This window comes from Mustela nivalis (genome assembly GCF_964662115.1).
Source record: "Mustela nivalis genome assembly, chromosome: 1".
Classification (NCBI taxonomy): Eukaryota; Metazoa; Chordata; class Mammalia; order Carnivora; family Mustelidae; genus Mustela; species Mustela nivalis.
Genome location: NC_139020.1, coordinates 138,836,265 through 138,849,100, shown reverse-complemented (window position 1 = coordinate 138,849,100; position 12,836 = coordinate 138,836,265). Strand labels below are relative to the sequence as shown.

The 12,836-nt window shown below is 36.7% G+C and overlaps 1 protein-coding gene across 1 annotated transcript in view; it reads right to left on the bottom strand.

Annotated features, from left to right (window-relative positions):
• The window catches only part of LOC309861100 (uncharacterized protein), a gene marked incomplete at its 5' end in the record, with an annotated part of 268,107 nt that overhangs the window by 31,329 nt on the left and 223,942 nt on the right, over positions 1-12,836 (bottom strand). The window contains one exon of the mRNA XM_082723671.1: positions 10,047-10,098. Within this exon, the coding sequence (XP_082579797.1) occupies positions 10,047-10,098 (52 nt within the window). The remainder of the gene's footprint in view (positions 1-10,046; positions 10,099-12,836) is intronic.

The window sequence follows — 12,836 nt, the reverse complement described above, 5'->3', positions numbered from 1 at the left end:
GGTGCTATGGCTGATGTCAGAGAAATTACTGCTTATGTTCTCTTCTAGGATTTTTATGGTTTCAAGTCTCATGTTTAAGTCTTTAATACATTTTGAGTTTATTTTTGTGTATGGTGTTAGAAAATAGTTCAGTTTCATTGTCTCTTCCCCATTGTATATTCTTGTCTCCTTTGCCATAGAGTGACCATATGCGGATTTATTTCTGGGGTCTCTATCTGGTCCCATTGATCTATGGGTCTGTTTTGTGCCAATATCATACTGTTGTGATTAATAAACTTTGCAGTGGATCTTGAAACCTAGGACTGTCATATCACCATCTTTGTTCTTCTTTCTCAGGATTCCTTGGGTTGTTTGGGATCTTCCGTAGTTCCATACAAATTTTAGTGTTATTTGTTCTGGTTTTGCAAAAAATGCTCTTGACATTTGCATAGGGATTGCACTGAATCTGTAGATTGCTTTAGGGAATATGGACATTTTGTCCAGTGTTAATTCTTCTAACCCATGTGTGTGAAGTATCTTTGCATTTCTATCATCTTCAATTTCTTTCATTAGTGTTTTATAGTTTTCATAGTACAGATCTTTCACCTTTTAGGTTAAGTTTATTCCTAGGTATTTTATTCTTTTTGGTTCAACTGTAAATGGTATTTTTAAAAATTTCTCTTTCTGCAACGTCACAGTGAGTATATAGAAATGCTACTAGTTTCTGGGTATTAATTTTGTATCTTGCCACTTTACTGAATTTATTATTTCTAATAGATTCCAGCAGAATCTTTAGGATTTTCTACGTATAGTGTCATGCGGTCTGCAAGTAGTGACAGTTTAACTTTTTCTTTACCAATACAGATGAATAAAGAAAACATAGTACATATACATAATGGAATATTACACAGCCTTAAAAAGGATGAGATCCTACCATCTGAAACAACATGCATGGACCTAGAGGTTATTATGCTAAGTGAAGTAAGTCACACTGAGAAAGACAAATACAATATGATTCCACTCATAAATAGAATCTTAAAAAAGGGGGGGGGGGGTCAAAAAGGCAGAATCAGAACCATAAATACAGAGAGCAAAAAGATGGTTGCCAGAAGGGAGGGGAGGGGAGGTTGGGCAAAACAGGTAAGGAAAGAGGGAGATACAGGCCTCTGTTATGGACTAAGTAAGTCATGGGAGTAAAAGGCACAACATGAGGAATACAGTCAATGATGTTATAAAAGTGATATAATGGGACAGGTATAATTATTCTTCTGATGAACATAACATAATGCATAAACTCATCAAATCACTAATTGGTACACCTGAAACTAATACAACATTGCGTGTGAACTATATATAAATGAATGAATGAATAAGTAACTTCTCCAATTCCGTTCCCGGAAACAAGTTTTTTTAAATTACAGGATATTATTTTAACAAAACAAGATTATGTGATGTATAAAACTTGTATTTCTCACTTACCATCAATATATTATCATATCATCTGACATAGATATACTGATTTTAATAAAAACTATATATTATTTCATTATATATTGAGGCACGATGATTTATTTAACCAGTCTGTGATTTTGTTCTATTACTAAGTGCAATGAATGCCTTGAACATATATCTCAGGAACTTGAGTAATCTCTAGGAGTAATTTCCCAAGAAATTAGACAGTTGGGTCAAAGGATACCTATTACTAGAATTTTAATAGATAGTGGCCAATTTCACTCCCAGAAAAGTTATTTCCCTTCACATTTCCCCCTACAATGAAAGGCTGGAGATGTCCTTCAGGTCTCCCCATTGGTTGATATTTTGAGGGTATCAAGCATACATTTTGTCTGACTAAAACACAAAATACACTTTTTATATGTATTAAAGTATTAGTATCCTTGCCTCCTTTTTTCCTCTTGTTTACTGGCCACTGATATTTCCCTGAGTGATATCTAAATCATACCATTTGTGCATTTCCCACTGAATTCCTTATCCCATTTCTTATGAGTACGTCCACATGTATATGATCCCTATTTGTTGACAAAAAGGTTTCAGTCTTTTCTTTTGATGTAAAGATATACTTTTATGTGGTGTTTTTCTCATCACTTCTTCTTGACTCTGCCATCATTTCTCCTACTAAGTTGAAATGTCACTTGTATTCTTCATTAAATTCCTATATTTCGATTTCATTCTAGACTCTCCTCTGTGTCACATCTTCTTTATTCTTAAGTCAGTGCCAAAACGTTTTAATTGCTCAAGCTTCATTTTAATATGTACTACAATTATCAAGTTGGAGAAGTTCATTTTCTAAAATGTTTTGACTATATTTACATACTTATTCTCATAAATGAACATTATATCAGCTTGAGTCATTTAACTTTTTCTCTAAATTGTATGCCATAATCATTAGTAATAATCTTTAATTAGTATAAAATGCTTTACTCTCTGGAAACAAAATGAAAGAGATCAATATATTGGTGTGAAACTGCAGATTAGAATTATTCCAGTTTGCATCTAAATTTGGATGAAAGAAGCTGGCTCCTAATTAATAAAAAGCAAAACCAAAATAAAACAGAAGGAAACTGTGTTCAAATCTAAAAGTTTTCAACTAGAACATGTGACTCTGCCAAGTAGAGAGAGAAACAAAGTTATTAAAATCATTACGAAATGCATTAAATAGGAGGAGATCAAGATGGCGGAGAAGTAGCAGGCTGAGACTACATAAGCTAGCAGGAGATCAGCTAGATAGCTTATCTAAAGATTGCAAACACCTGCAAATCCATCAGCAGATCGAAGAGAAGAACAGCAATTCTAGAAACAGAAAAACAACCACTTTCTGAAAGGTAGGACCAGTGAAGTGAATCAAAAACGACGGGACGATAGACCCCGGGGGAAGGGGCCGGCCCCCCGCAAGTGGAGGAGCAACGGAGCACAAAATCAGGACTTTTAAAAGTCTGTTCCACTGAGGGACATCGCTCCAGAGGCTGAACCGGGGCGAAGCCCACGCAGAGTCAGCGTGGCCTCAGGTCCCGCAGGGTCATAGGAGGATCAGGGGTGTCTGAGTGTCGCAGAGCTTAGAGGTATTAGAATGGGGAAGCCGGCTACAGAGACAGAGCCGACAGTAAGATCACAGCTCCGGGACCAGTTGCAGGCTCGGTGAGCTCGGAGCGTGGCCGGAGGTCAGGCAAACGGGAGTGACTAGGCGCTGTTCTCTGAGGGCGCACTGAGGAGTGGGGCCCCAGGCTCTCGGCTCCTCCGGCCGGAGACCCGGAGGCCGCCATTTGTATTCTGGTCCTCCAGAACTCTACGGAAAGCACTCAGGGAACAAAAGCTCCCGAAAGCAAAGCCGAGCGGATTACTCAGCCCGGCCCCTGGTAAGGGCGGTGCAATTCCGCCTGCGGCAAAGACACTTGAGAATCACTACACCAGGCCCCTCCCCAAGAAGATCAAAAAGAAATCCAGCCAAGACCAAGATCACCTACCAAGGAGTGCAGTTTCAATACCAAGGAGAGCAGCAGAATTCCAGAGGACGAGAAAGCAAAGCACGGAACTCATGGCTTTCTCCCTGTCATTTTTTTAGTCTTGCAATTAATTTAATTTTTTTCTTTTTCATTTTTTTTCTCTTCTTCTGCTAAAATTTTTTTAACTTTTACCCTTTTATTTTTTCACATTTTTTAAACTAGTTTATCTAATATATATATTTTTTCTTTTTTATATTATTCTTTATTCTCTTTTTAAATTCTTTTATTGTTTTTTTATTTTTTTCTTTCTTTCTTTTTGAACCTCTTTTTATCCCCTTTCTTCCCCCTCATGATTTGGGATCTCTTCTGATTTGCTTAAAGCATATTTTCCTGGGGTTGTTGCCAGCCTTTTAGTATTTTACTTACTCCTTCATATACTCTTAACTAGACAAAATGACAAAGCAGAAAAATTCACCACAAAAAAAAGAACAAGAGGCAGTACCGAAGGCTAAGGACCTAATCAATACAGACATTGGTAATATGTCAGATCTAGAGTTCAGAATGACAATTCTCAAGGTTCTAGCTGCGCTCGAAAAAGGCATGGAAGATATTAGAGAAACCCTCCCCAGAGATATAAAAGCCCTTTCTGGAGAAATAAAAGAACTAAAATCTAACCAAGTTGAAATTAAAAAAGCTATTAATGAGGTGCAATAAAAAATGGAGGCTCTCACTGCTACGATAAATGAGGCAGAAGAAAGAATTAGTGATATAGAAGACCAAATGACAGAGAATAAAGAAGTTAAGCAAAGGAGGGACAAACAGCTACTGGACCACGAGGGGAGAATTCGAGAGATAAGTGACACCATAAGACGGGCAGAGGCCTAACCCACTGAGCCACCCAGGTGCCCCCCCCCTCTTTTTTTTTTAAATTTCTCTAAATTTTTTTGAATTTTTTTTGTTTACAGCTTGATCCTCTTGTGAAAAGGAAAGAATTTGAAGATTAACAAGTCAATTACATTTTTTTTAAACAGCAATTAATCCTCATTACAGAGAACAACAAACAAAAGATTTGTGGCACATTATCTTTGGAAAGATCTTTTGCAAATTTTTCTTCTAAAAAAAGAAAACTATAATTCTCACAGATCACATATGTCTCTTTCAAAGGACTATACAATAATTGGGATTCCAGAAGAAGAAGAAAGAGAGAGGGGAGCAGAAGGTATACTGGAGAGAATTATTGGGGAGAATTTCCCCAATATGGCAAAGGGAACGAGCATCAAAATTCAGAAGGTTCAGAGAACGCCCCTCAAAATCAGTAAGAATGGGCCCACACCCCGTCACCTACTAGTAAAATTTACAAGTCTCAGTGACAAAGAGAAAATCCTGAAAGCATCCAGGGAAAAGAAGTCTGTAACATACAATGGTAAAAATATTAGATTGGCAGCTGACTAATCCACAGAGACCTGGCAGGCCAGAAAGAGCTGACATGATATTTTCAGAGCACTAAACGAGAAAAACATGCAGCCAAGAATACTATATCCAGCTAGGCTATCATTGAAAATAGAAGGAGAGATTGAAAGCTTCCAGGACAAACAAAAACTGAAAGAATTTGCAAACACCAAACCAGCTCTACAGGAAATCTTGAAAGGGGTCCTCTAAGCAAAGAGAGAGCCTACAAGTGGTAGATCAGTAAGGAACAGACCATATACAGTAACAGTCACCTTACAGGCAGTACAATAGCACTAAATTCATATCTCTCAATAGTTACCCTGAATGTTAATGGGCTAAATGCCCCAATCAAAAGACACAGGGTATCAGAATGGATAAAAAAAACAAAACCCATCTATATGTTGCCTACAAGAAACTCATTTTAAGCCCGAAGACACCTCCATATTTAAAGTGAGGGGGTGGAAAAGAATTTACCATGCTAATGGACATAAGAAGAAAGCAGGAGTGGCAATCCTTATATCAGATCAATTAGATTTTAAGCCAAAGACTATAATAAGAGATGAGGAAGGACACTATATCATACTCAAAGGGTCTGTCCAACAAGAAGATCTAACAATTTTAAATATCTATGCCCCCAACGTGGGAGCAGCCAACTATATAAACCAATTAATAACAGAATCAAAGAAACACATCAACAATAATAAAATAATAGTAGGGGATTTTAACACTCCCCTCACTGAAATGGACATATCATTCAAGCAAAAGATCAGCAAGGAAATAAAGGCCTTAAATGACACACTGGACCAGATGGACATCACAGATATATTCAGAACATTTCATCCCAAAGCAACAGAATACATTCTTCTCTAGTGCACATGGAACATTCTCCAGAATAGATCACATCCTCGGTCCTAAATCAGGACTCAACCGGTATCAAAAGCTTGGGATCATTCCTTGCATATTTTCAGATCACAATACTCTGAAGCTAGAACTCAACCACAAGAGGAAGTTTGGAAAGAACCCAAATACATGGAGACTAAACAGCCTTCTAAAGAATGAATGGGTCAACCTGGAAATTAAAGAAGAATTGAAAAAAATCATGGAAACAAATGATAATGAAAATACAACAGTTCAAAATCTGTGGGACACAACAAAGGCAGTCCTGTGAGGAAAATATATAGTGGTACAAGTCTTTCTCAAGAAACAAGAAAGGTCTCAGGTACACAACCTAACCCTACACCTAAAGGAGCTGGAGAAAAAACAAGAAAGAAACCCTAAGCCAAGCAGGAGAAGAGAAATCATAAAGATCAGAGCAGAAATCAATGAAATAGAAACCAAAAAAACAATAGAGCAAATCAACGAAACCTGGAGCTGGTTCTTTGAAAGAATTAATAAAATTGATAAACCCCTGGCCAGACTTATCAAAAAGAAAAGAGAAAGGACCCAAATAAATAAAATCATGAAAGAAAGAGGAGAGATCACAACTAACACCAAAGAAATACAAACTATTATAAGAACATACTATGAGCAACTCTACACCAACAAATTTGACAATCTGGAAGAAATGGATGCATTCCTAGAAACATATAAACTACCACAACTGAACCAGAAAGAAATAGAAAGCCTGAACAGACCCATAACCAGTAAGGAGATTGAAACAGTCATTAAAAATCTCCAAACAAACAAAAGCCCAGGGCCAGACGGCTTCCCGGGGGAATTCTACCAACATTTAAAGAAGAACTAATTCCTATTCTCCTGAAACTATTCCAAAAAATATAAATGGAAGGAAAACTTCCAAACTCATTTTATGAGGCCAGCATCACTTTGATCCCAAAACCAGACAAGGATCCCATCAAAAAAGAGAGCTATAGACCAATATCCTTGATGAACACAGATGCGAAAATTCTCACCAAAATACTAGCCAATAGGATTCAACAGTACATTAAAAGGATTATTCAACACGACCCAGTGGGATTTATTCCAGGGCTGCAAGTTTGGTTCAACATCTGCAAATCAATCAATGTGATACAACACATCAATAAAAGAAAGAACAAGAATTATATGATACTCTCAATAGATGCTGAAAAAGCATTTGACAAAGTACAGCATCCCTTCCTGATCAAAACTCTTCAAAGTGTAGGGATAGAGGGCACATACCTCAATATCATCAAAGGCATCTATGAAAAACCCACAGCAAATATCATTCTCAATGGAGAAAAACTTAAAGCTTTTCTGCTAAGGTCAGGAACACGGCAGGGATGTCCATTATCACCACTGCTATTCAACATCGTACTAGAAGTCCTAGCCTCAGCAATCAGACAACAAAAGGAAATTAAAGGCATCTAAATCGGCAAAGAAGAAGTCAAACTATCACTCTTCACAGATGATATGATACTATATGTGGAAAGCCCAAAAGACTCCACTCCAAAACTGCTAGAACTTGTACAGGAATTCAGTAAAGTGTCAGGATATAAAATCAATGCACAGAAATCAGTTGCATTTCTCTATACCAACAAGACAGAAGAAGGAGAAATTAAGGAGTCCATCCCATTTATAATTGCACCCCAAACCATAAGATACCTAGGAATAAACTTAACCAAAGAGGCACAGAATCTATACTCAGAAAACTATAAAGTACTCATGAAAGAAATTGAGGGAGACACAAAGAAATGGAAAAATGTTCCATGCTCATGGACTGGAAGAATAAATATTGTGAAAATGTCTATGCTATCTAAAGCAATCTACACATTTAATGCAATTCCTATCAAAGTACCATCCATCTTTTTCAAAGAAATGGAACAAATAATCCTAAAATTTATATGGAACCAGAAAAGACCTCGAATAGCCAAAGGGATATTGAAAAAGAAAGCCAAAGTTGGTGGCATCACAATTCCGGACTTCAAGCTCTATTACAAAGCTGTCATCATCAAGACAGCATGGTACTGGCACAAAAACAGACACATAGATCAATGGAACAGAATAGAGAGCCCAGAAATAGACCCTCAACTCTATGGTCAACTAATCTTCGACAAAGCAGGAAAGAATGTCCAATGGAAAAAAAGACAGCCTCTTCAATAAATGGTGTTGGGAACATTGGACAGCCACATGCAGAAAAATGAAATTGGACCATTTCCTTACACCACACACGAAAATAGACTCAAAATGGATGAAGGACCTCAATGTGTGAAAGGAATCCATCAAAATACTTGAGGAGAACACAGGCAGCAACCTCTTCGACCTCAGCCGCAGCAACATCTTCCTAGGAACATCGCCAAAGGAAAGGGAAGCAAGGGCAAAAATAAACTATTGGGATTTCATCAAGATCAAAAGCTTTTGCACAGCAAAGGAAACAGTTAACAAAATCAAAAGACAACTGACAGAATGGGAGAAGATATTTGCAAACGACATATCAGATAAAGGACTAGTGTCCAGAATCTATAAAGAACTTAGCAAACTCAACACCCAAAGAACAAATAATCCAATCAAGAAATGGGCAGAGGACATGAACAGACATTTCTGCAAAGAAGACATCCATATGGCCAACAGACACATGAAAAAGTGCTCCATATCACTCGGCATCAGGGAAATACAAATCAAAACCACAATGAGATATCACCTCACACCAGTCAGAATGGCTAAAATCAACAAGTCAGGAAATGACAGATGCTGGCGAGGATGTGGAGAAAGGGGAACCCTCCTACACTGTTGGTGGGAATCCAAGCTGGTGCAACCACGCTGGAAAACAGCATGGAGGTTCCTCAAAATGTTGAAAATAGAACTGCCCTATGACCCAGCAATTGCACTACTGGGTATTTACTTTGAAGATACAAACGTAGTGATCCAAAGGGGCACGTGCACCCGAATGTTTATAGCAGCAATGTCCACAATGGCCAAACTATGGAAAGACCCTAGATGTCCATCAACAGATGAATGGATCAAGAAGATGTGGTATATATACACAATGGAATACTATGCAGCCATCAAAAGAAATGAAATCTTGCCATTTGTGACAACATGGATGGAACTTGAGCGTATCATGCTTAGCGAAATAAGTCAAGCAGAGAAAGACAACTATCATATGATCTCCCTGATATGAGGCAGTGGTGATGCAACATGTGGGCTTAAGTGGGTAGGAGAAGAATCAATGAAACAAGATGGGATTGGGAGGGAGACAAACCATAAGTGACTCTTAATCTCACAAAACAAACAGTGGGTTGCTGAGGGGTGGGGGTTGGGAGAAGGGGGGGGTGGGGTTATGGACATTGGGGAGGGTATGTGCTTTGGTGAGTGCTTTGAAGTGTGTAAACCTGGCGATTCACAGACCTGTACCCCTGGGGATAAAAATATATGTTTATAAAAAATAAAAAATTAAAAAAAAGAAATGCATTAAATAACTCCTCCAAGTAGAGAAGAGAACAAAGTTATTAGGTCAATAAGAAATACATTAAATTCCAAATGAATTAGAAAAAGCAATGAAGTTATTTGGAACTGCTATAGAAATTCTGTTTTAAAATAACCAATTGAATTTACCCAATAGGTTCACTTGAAGATTAAGTTAAATATGATAATATGAGAAATTTATAGTTAAATAGCATTACATCAATTCCTTATTTTTTCCCAGTACACTTTCATGTTTCTCTTTGCAATTTCTTGTATATACTTATCTTCCCAATTTAAAAAAAAAAAAAGAAAGAGTAATGGAGGAAATGATGGGTAAATGAAATTTTATTTTCACTGTAATTAGATTTCCCCTCTCAAGAATCTTCCATCTTCTGAAATCACTGTGAATTAAACTATAGTGTTTCCTTTATTGCAAAGTCCCATGCCAAGGATGTTAATCTTTTCTTGAGAAATCTCAGGACCATTCTAGCAGAGTCATGCCTAACCAAGCTTTCCTAAACACTTGAAAACTTTAAGATTTGAACACAGTTTCCTTCTGCATAAGTTGATCTGTGAGATACAAGTCTATGACTTGTTGAGGTAACAGTAAATTTGGTTAATTCTTCCTTGCTCTAATGCTTCATCTATGCCCATATAAAATTTCTGCTTTTATCCCCACAGCTAGTAATGAAAACCCAAATCTTGTTCTCTTTTATCTATACCCAGGATATTTATCATGTTGACTTATCAAATTTATTTATTTCTTCTTTTTTTACTCACCAGGTATGGCTCCCTGGGGATATCACATCATCTCTGCAATACTCTATTTCACCTGCAAAATAAGGAGCTGCATTAGACAATCTTTCAAATTTCTTTTAATTCTAACATTTTATCACTGTATTTACGAGGGAAACTCAATTTTCTTAGTATCATTTAATTTTGATAACTGCCCGTCATAAGAGAAGTTACTTGCAAGAGAGCCAACTGGTTATGATATGTACTAGAATACAGACTTCACAGACCATTCACACTTCTCAGATAGTTTCACTATCATCTCTTTAAAGAGAACGGACACAGGATTTCTAAGATACCATCATATTTTCATAACTCTACCTAAAAGCAAATTTCTCATCAGATTACAACAAATTATGATTCTTGAGGATAAAGATTCTGTACTCTGATTTCAAACTTGTTTTCTCTTAACAGGACTCCTTTTTTACTCCCGTTCTATTTATGTTCTTATTTGTAATTTGTTGACTTGCTTTTGTAAAGAGCATCACCTTGAACTTTTCCGCAGAATGCTCAAATCCCAGAAGTTCCCATTTCCTCTAAATTAGATTTTGTTGAAAATTTAAAACGTTACAAATCCTAAATCATTAAATGTATATTTAAATTTCACATAAGAAAAACGTAGTCATTTTTGTAGTCATTTTGTGACTGCTACAGTGACGAAAAGTTAAAAATCAAAACAAGAACCTAGTTAAAGTGACACACGGAGAGAGGGGACATGTTTCCAGCTCGTGGAAGTATATGCATCGGCATGATCTTTTGAGGTGATATTGTTAACCATATATCCAAAGCCTTCAGAGTTTAAACATGAAATTCCACTTTCAGAAGTGTGCCCTGAGGAAATAATTAAAGGTAGGGTAAAGGACGGGCATCCCATTATTTGGAGAAGTGAAAACCTGGAAATTGAAATGTAAGTAAATAGTAGCTTGGCGAATGCAGCTGAGATGCATCAGTGAAGCGAAGTACCACACAGACATTAATATTATAATGTAAAGGCGGCATAAAAGATCAAGGGGAAGTGTTCAAGCTAAAAAGCAGAAAACAGCTGTAAAATAATGCACAGAGTAGCATTCTATTTCTCACAGAAATACATCTGTATAAATATTTACACATATGTTGTATAAGTGATGGAGAGGATACCTGCCAAAACGTGAATGCGGACTACCTCTTGGTACAAAAAGATGTAAAGGTGGATATTTTGGTAGTTTTCAAGATTACTGTCTGGATCACATTTTCTATTTACTGTAAGAATTATTCAGGTGCAGTAAATCAGTTATAAAAATAACAAGTGTCTAGATTGTGCCTAGCCTTATAATCAAACCTTTAAGGAATTAGTCAGTTCAGTGATTGTTTATATTTCCTTTTTGCGGAATCTAATAATTCTGATCGATTACTTAATCAACTGAAGACTTTTTTCTTTGTATTGAAGAAAATTAAAAATTACTGATGATGAGCAGTATGATCATTAACCCCTTCACACCCTTCTCATTCTCTGTCTTAAGATGCCAGATCTTTAATTTCTAAGTTTTTGGTTCACTCACTCTTTTTTTTTTTTTTTAAACAAATGATAACAATTGTGCTTATTTGCCTTTTATTTGATTTTCATGTACCCATTCAAGCTCCACGAGTGCAGGAGTTTTATCTTTTGGCTTCATTTAGCACAGATCTCATTAAATAGTTCAATGCGACTAGATAAAAGAACGAAACTACTTAAGCTTTATAACACCTTAAAATCAAAAGTCATTGGCTTGGTTCACTTTGTTCCTATGACCCACAGGTTGGCACAATATTCCCGAATTTAGCCACCCGGAGCTCATGCAACCCAATACACAGAAGCAAAGGATACTCTATCAACATGTAGTGTATTTGTGAAAAACAAGACCATCAATCTTGATGATTTAGGGAAAGTTAATCTTCTTCACATGCACTGCCCATTATTTAATATCATGCCTTTAAAAGATTACATCTGATAAATCAGCCATAATCAAAACTTTGAACTCCAAATATAATTAGCCAAATGGCACCCTAGTGCCATTTAGGTGAAAGTTAATGGGCAGGAAGTTCATGCTGAAAGCCATTTTTTACAACCTGAGCAAAGTGGAAGTGCATGATTAAAGCATTAGCTTGGGTGAGATCAAGAGATAAATTCAGAAAAACTGAATGTATGCTGATTATTCAGAAGTGCATCTTCATATCACCTATAAAGACAGGCTTTCAAAGCAAGCGTGTAGCATAAACAACGGGTTTTTTTAAACATTTCTACGTCATCATTCTTAGCTAAACAGCGATTCAATTTCAGAGCTCTTCTAAAAGGATTTTATTGGTCTAGCTCCATGATAAAAGTATTGCCGTAGTAGAAACACTCTATTTCTTTTAATATAATTGATAGTTTAGCGTTCTCCATCATTTGGACTGGTCTTCCTCTCATCTTCTTAAAATATAAAAGCACATACACATATAGTTCCAAGATGAAGAAGCTGAAACAAAAGAAGTCCTCCTCATTTTTCCTTTGAAGCTGCTCTCATCCCATAGGGTCTATGAATGAGTAAGCCTTTCCTACGCCAAGTCTTCAAAGCAAAAATTCAAGTGGAAAACTACTCAATTCTCTGGCAAATTCAGTCAGTGAGGCAAGCCAACCTAGATTGAGGCTTTATTTTAGTACCTATTTTTGCTTATGATTTGTCTAAGAGAGTTGAGACTTAAAACTCAGTCTCCAGGATAAATATTTTTGTTTTAAATTTTAAGTGGAAAAAGTAACTAGGCTATCAGAAGCCAAGTCCT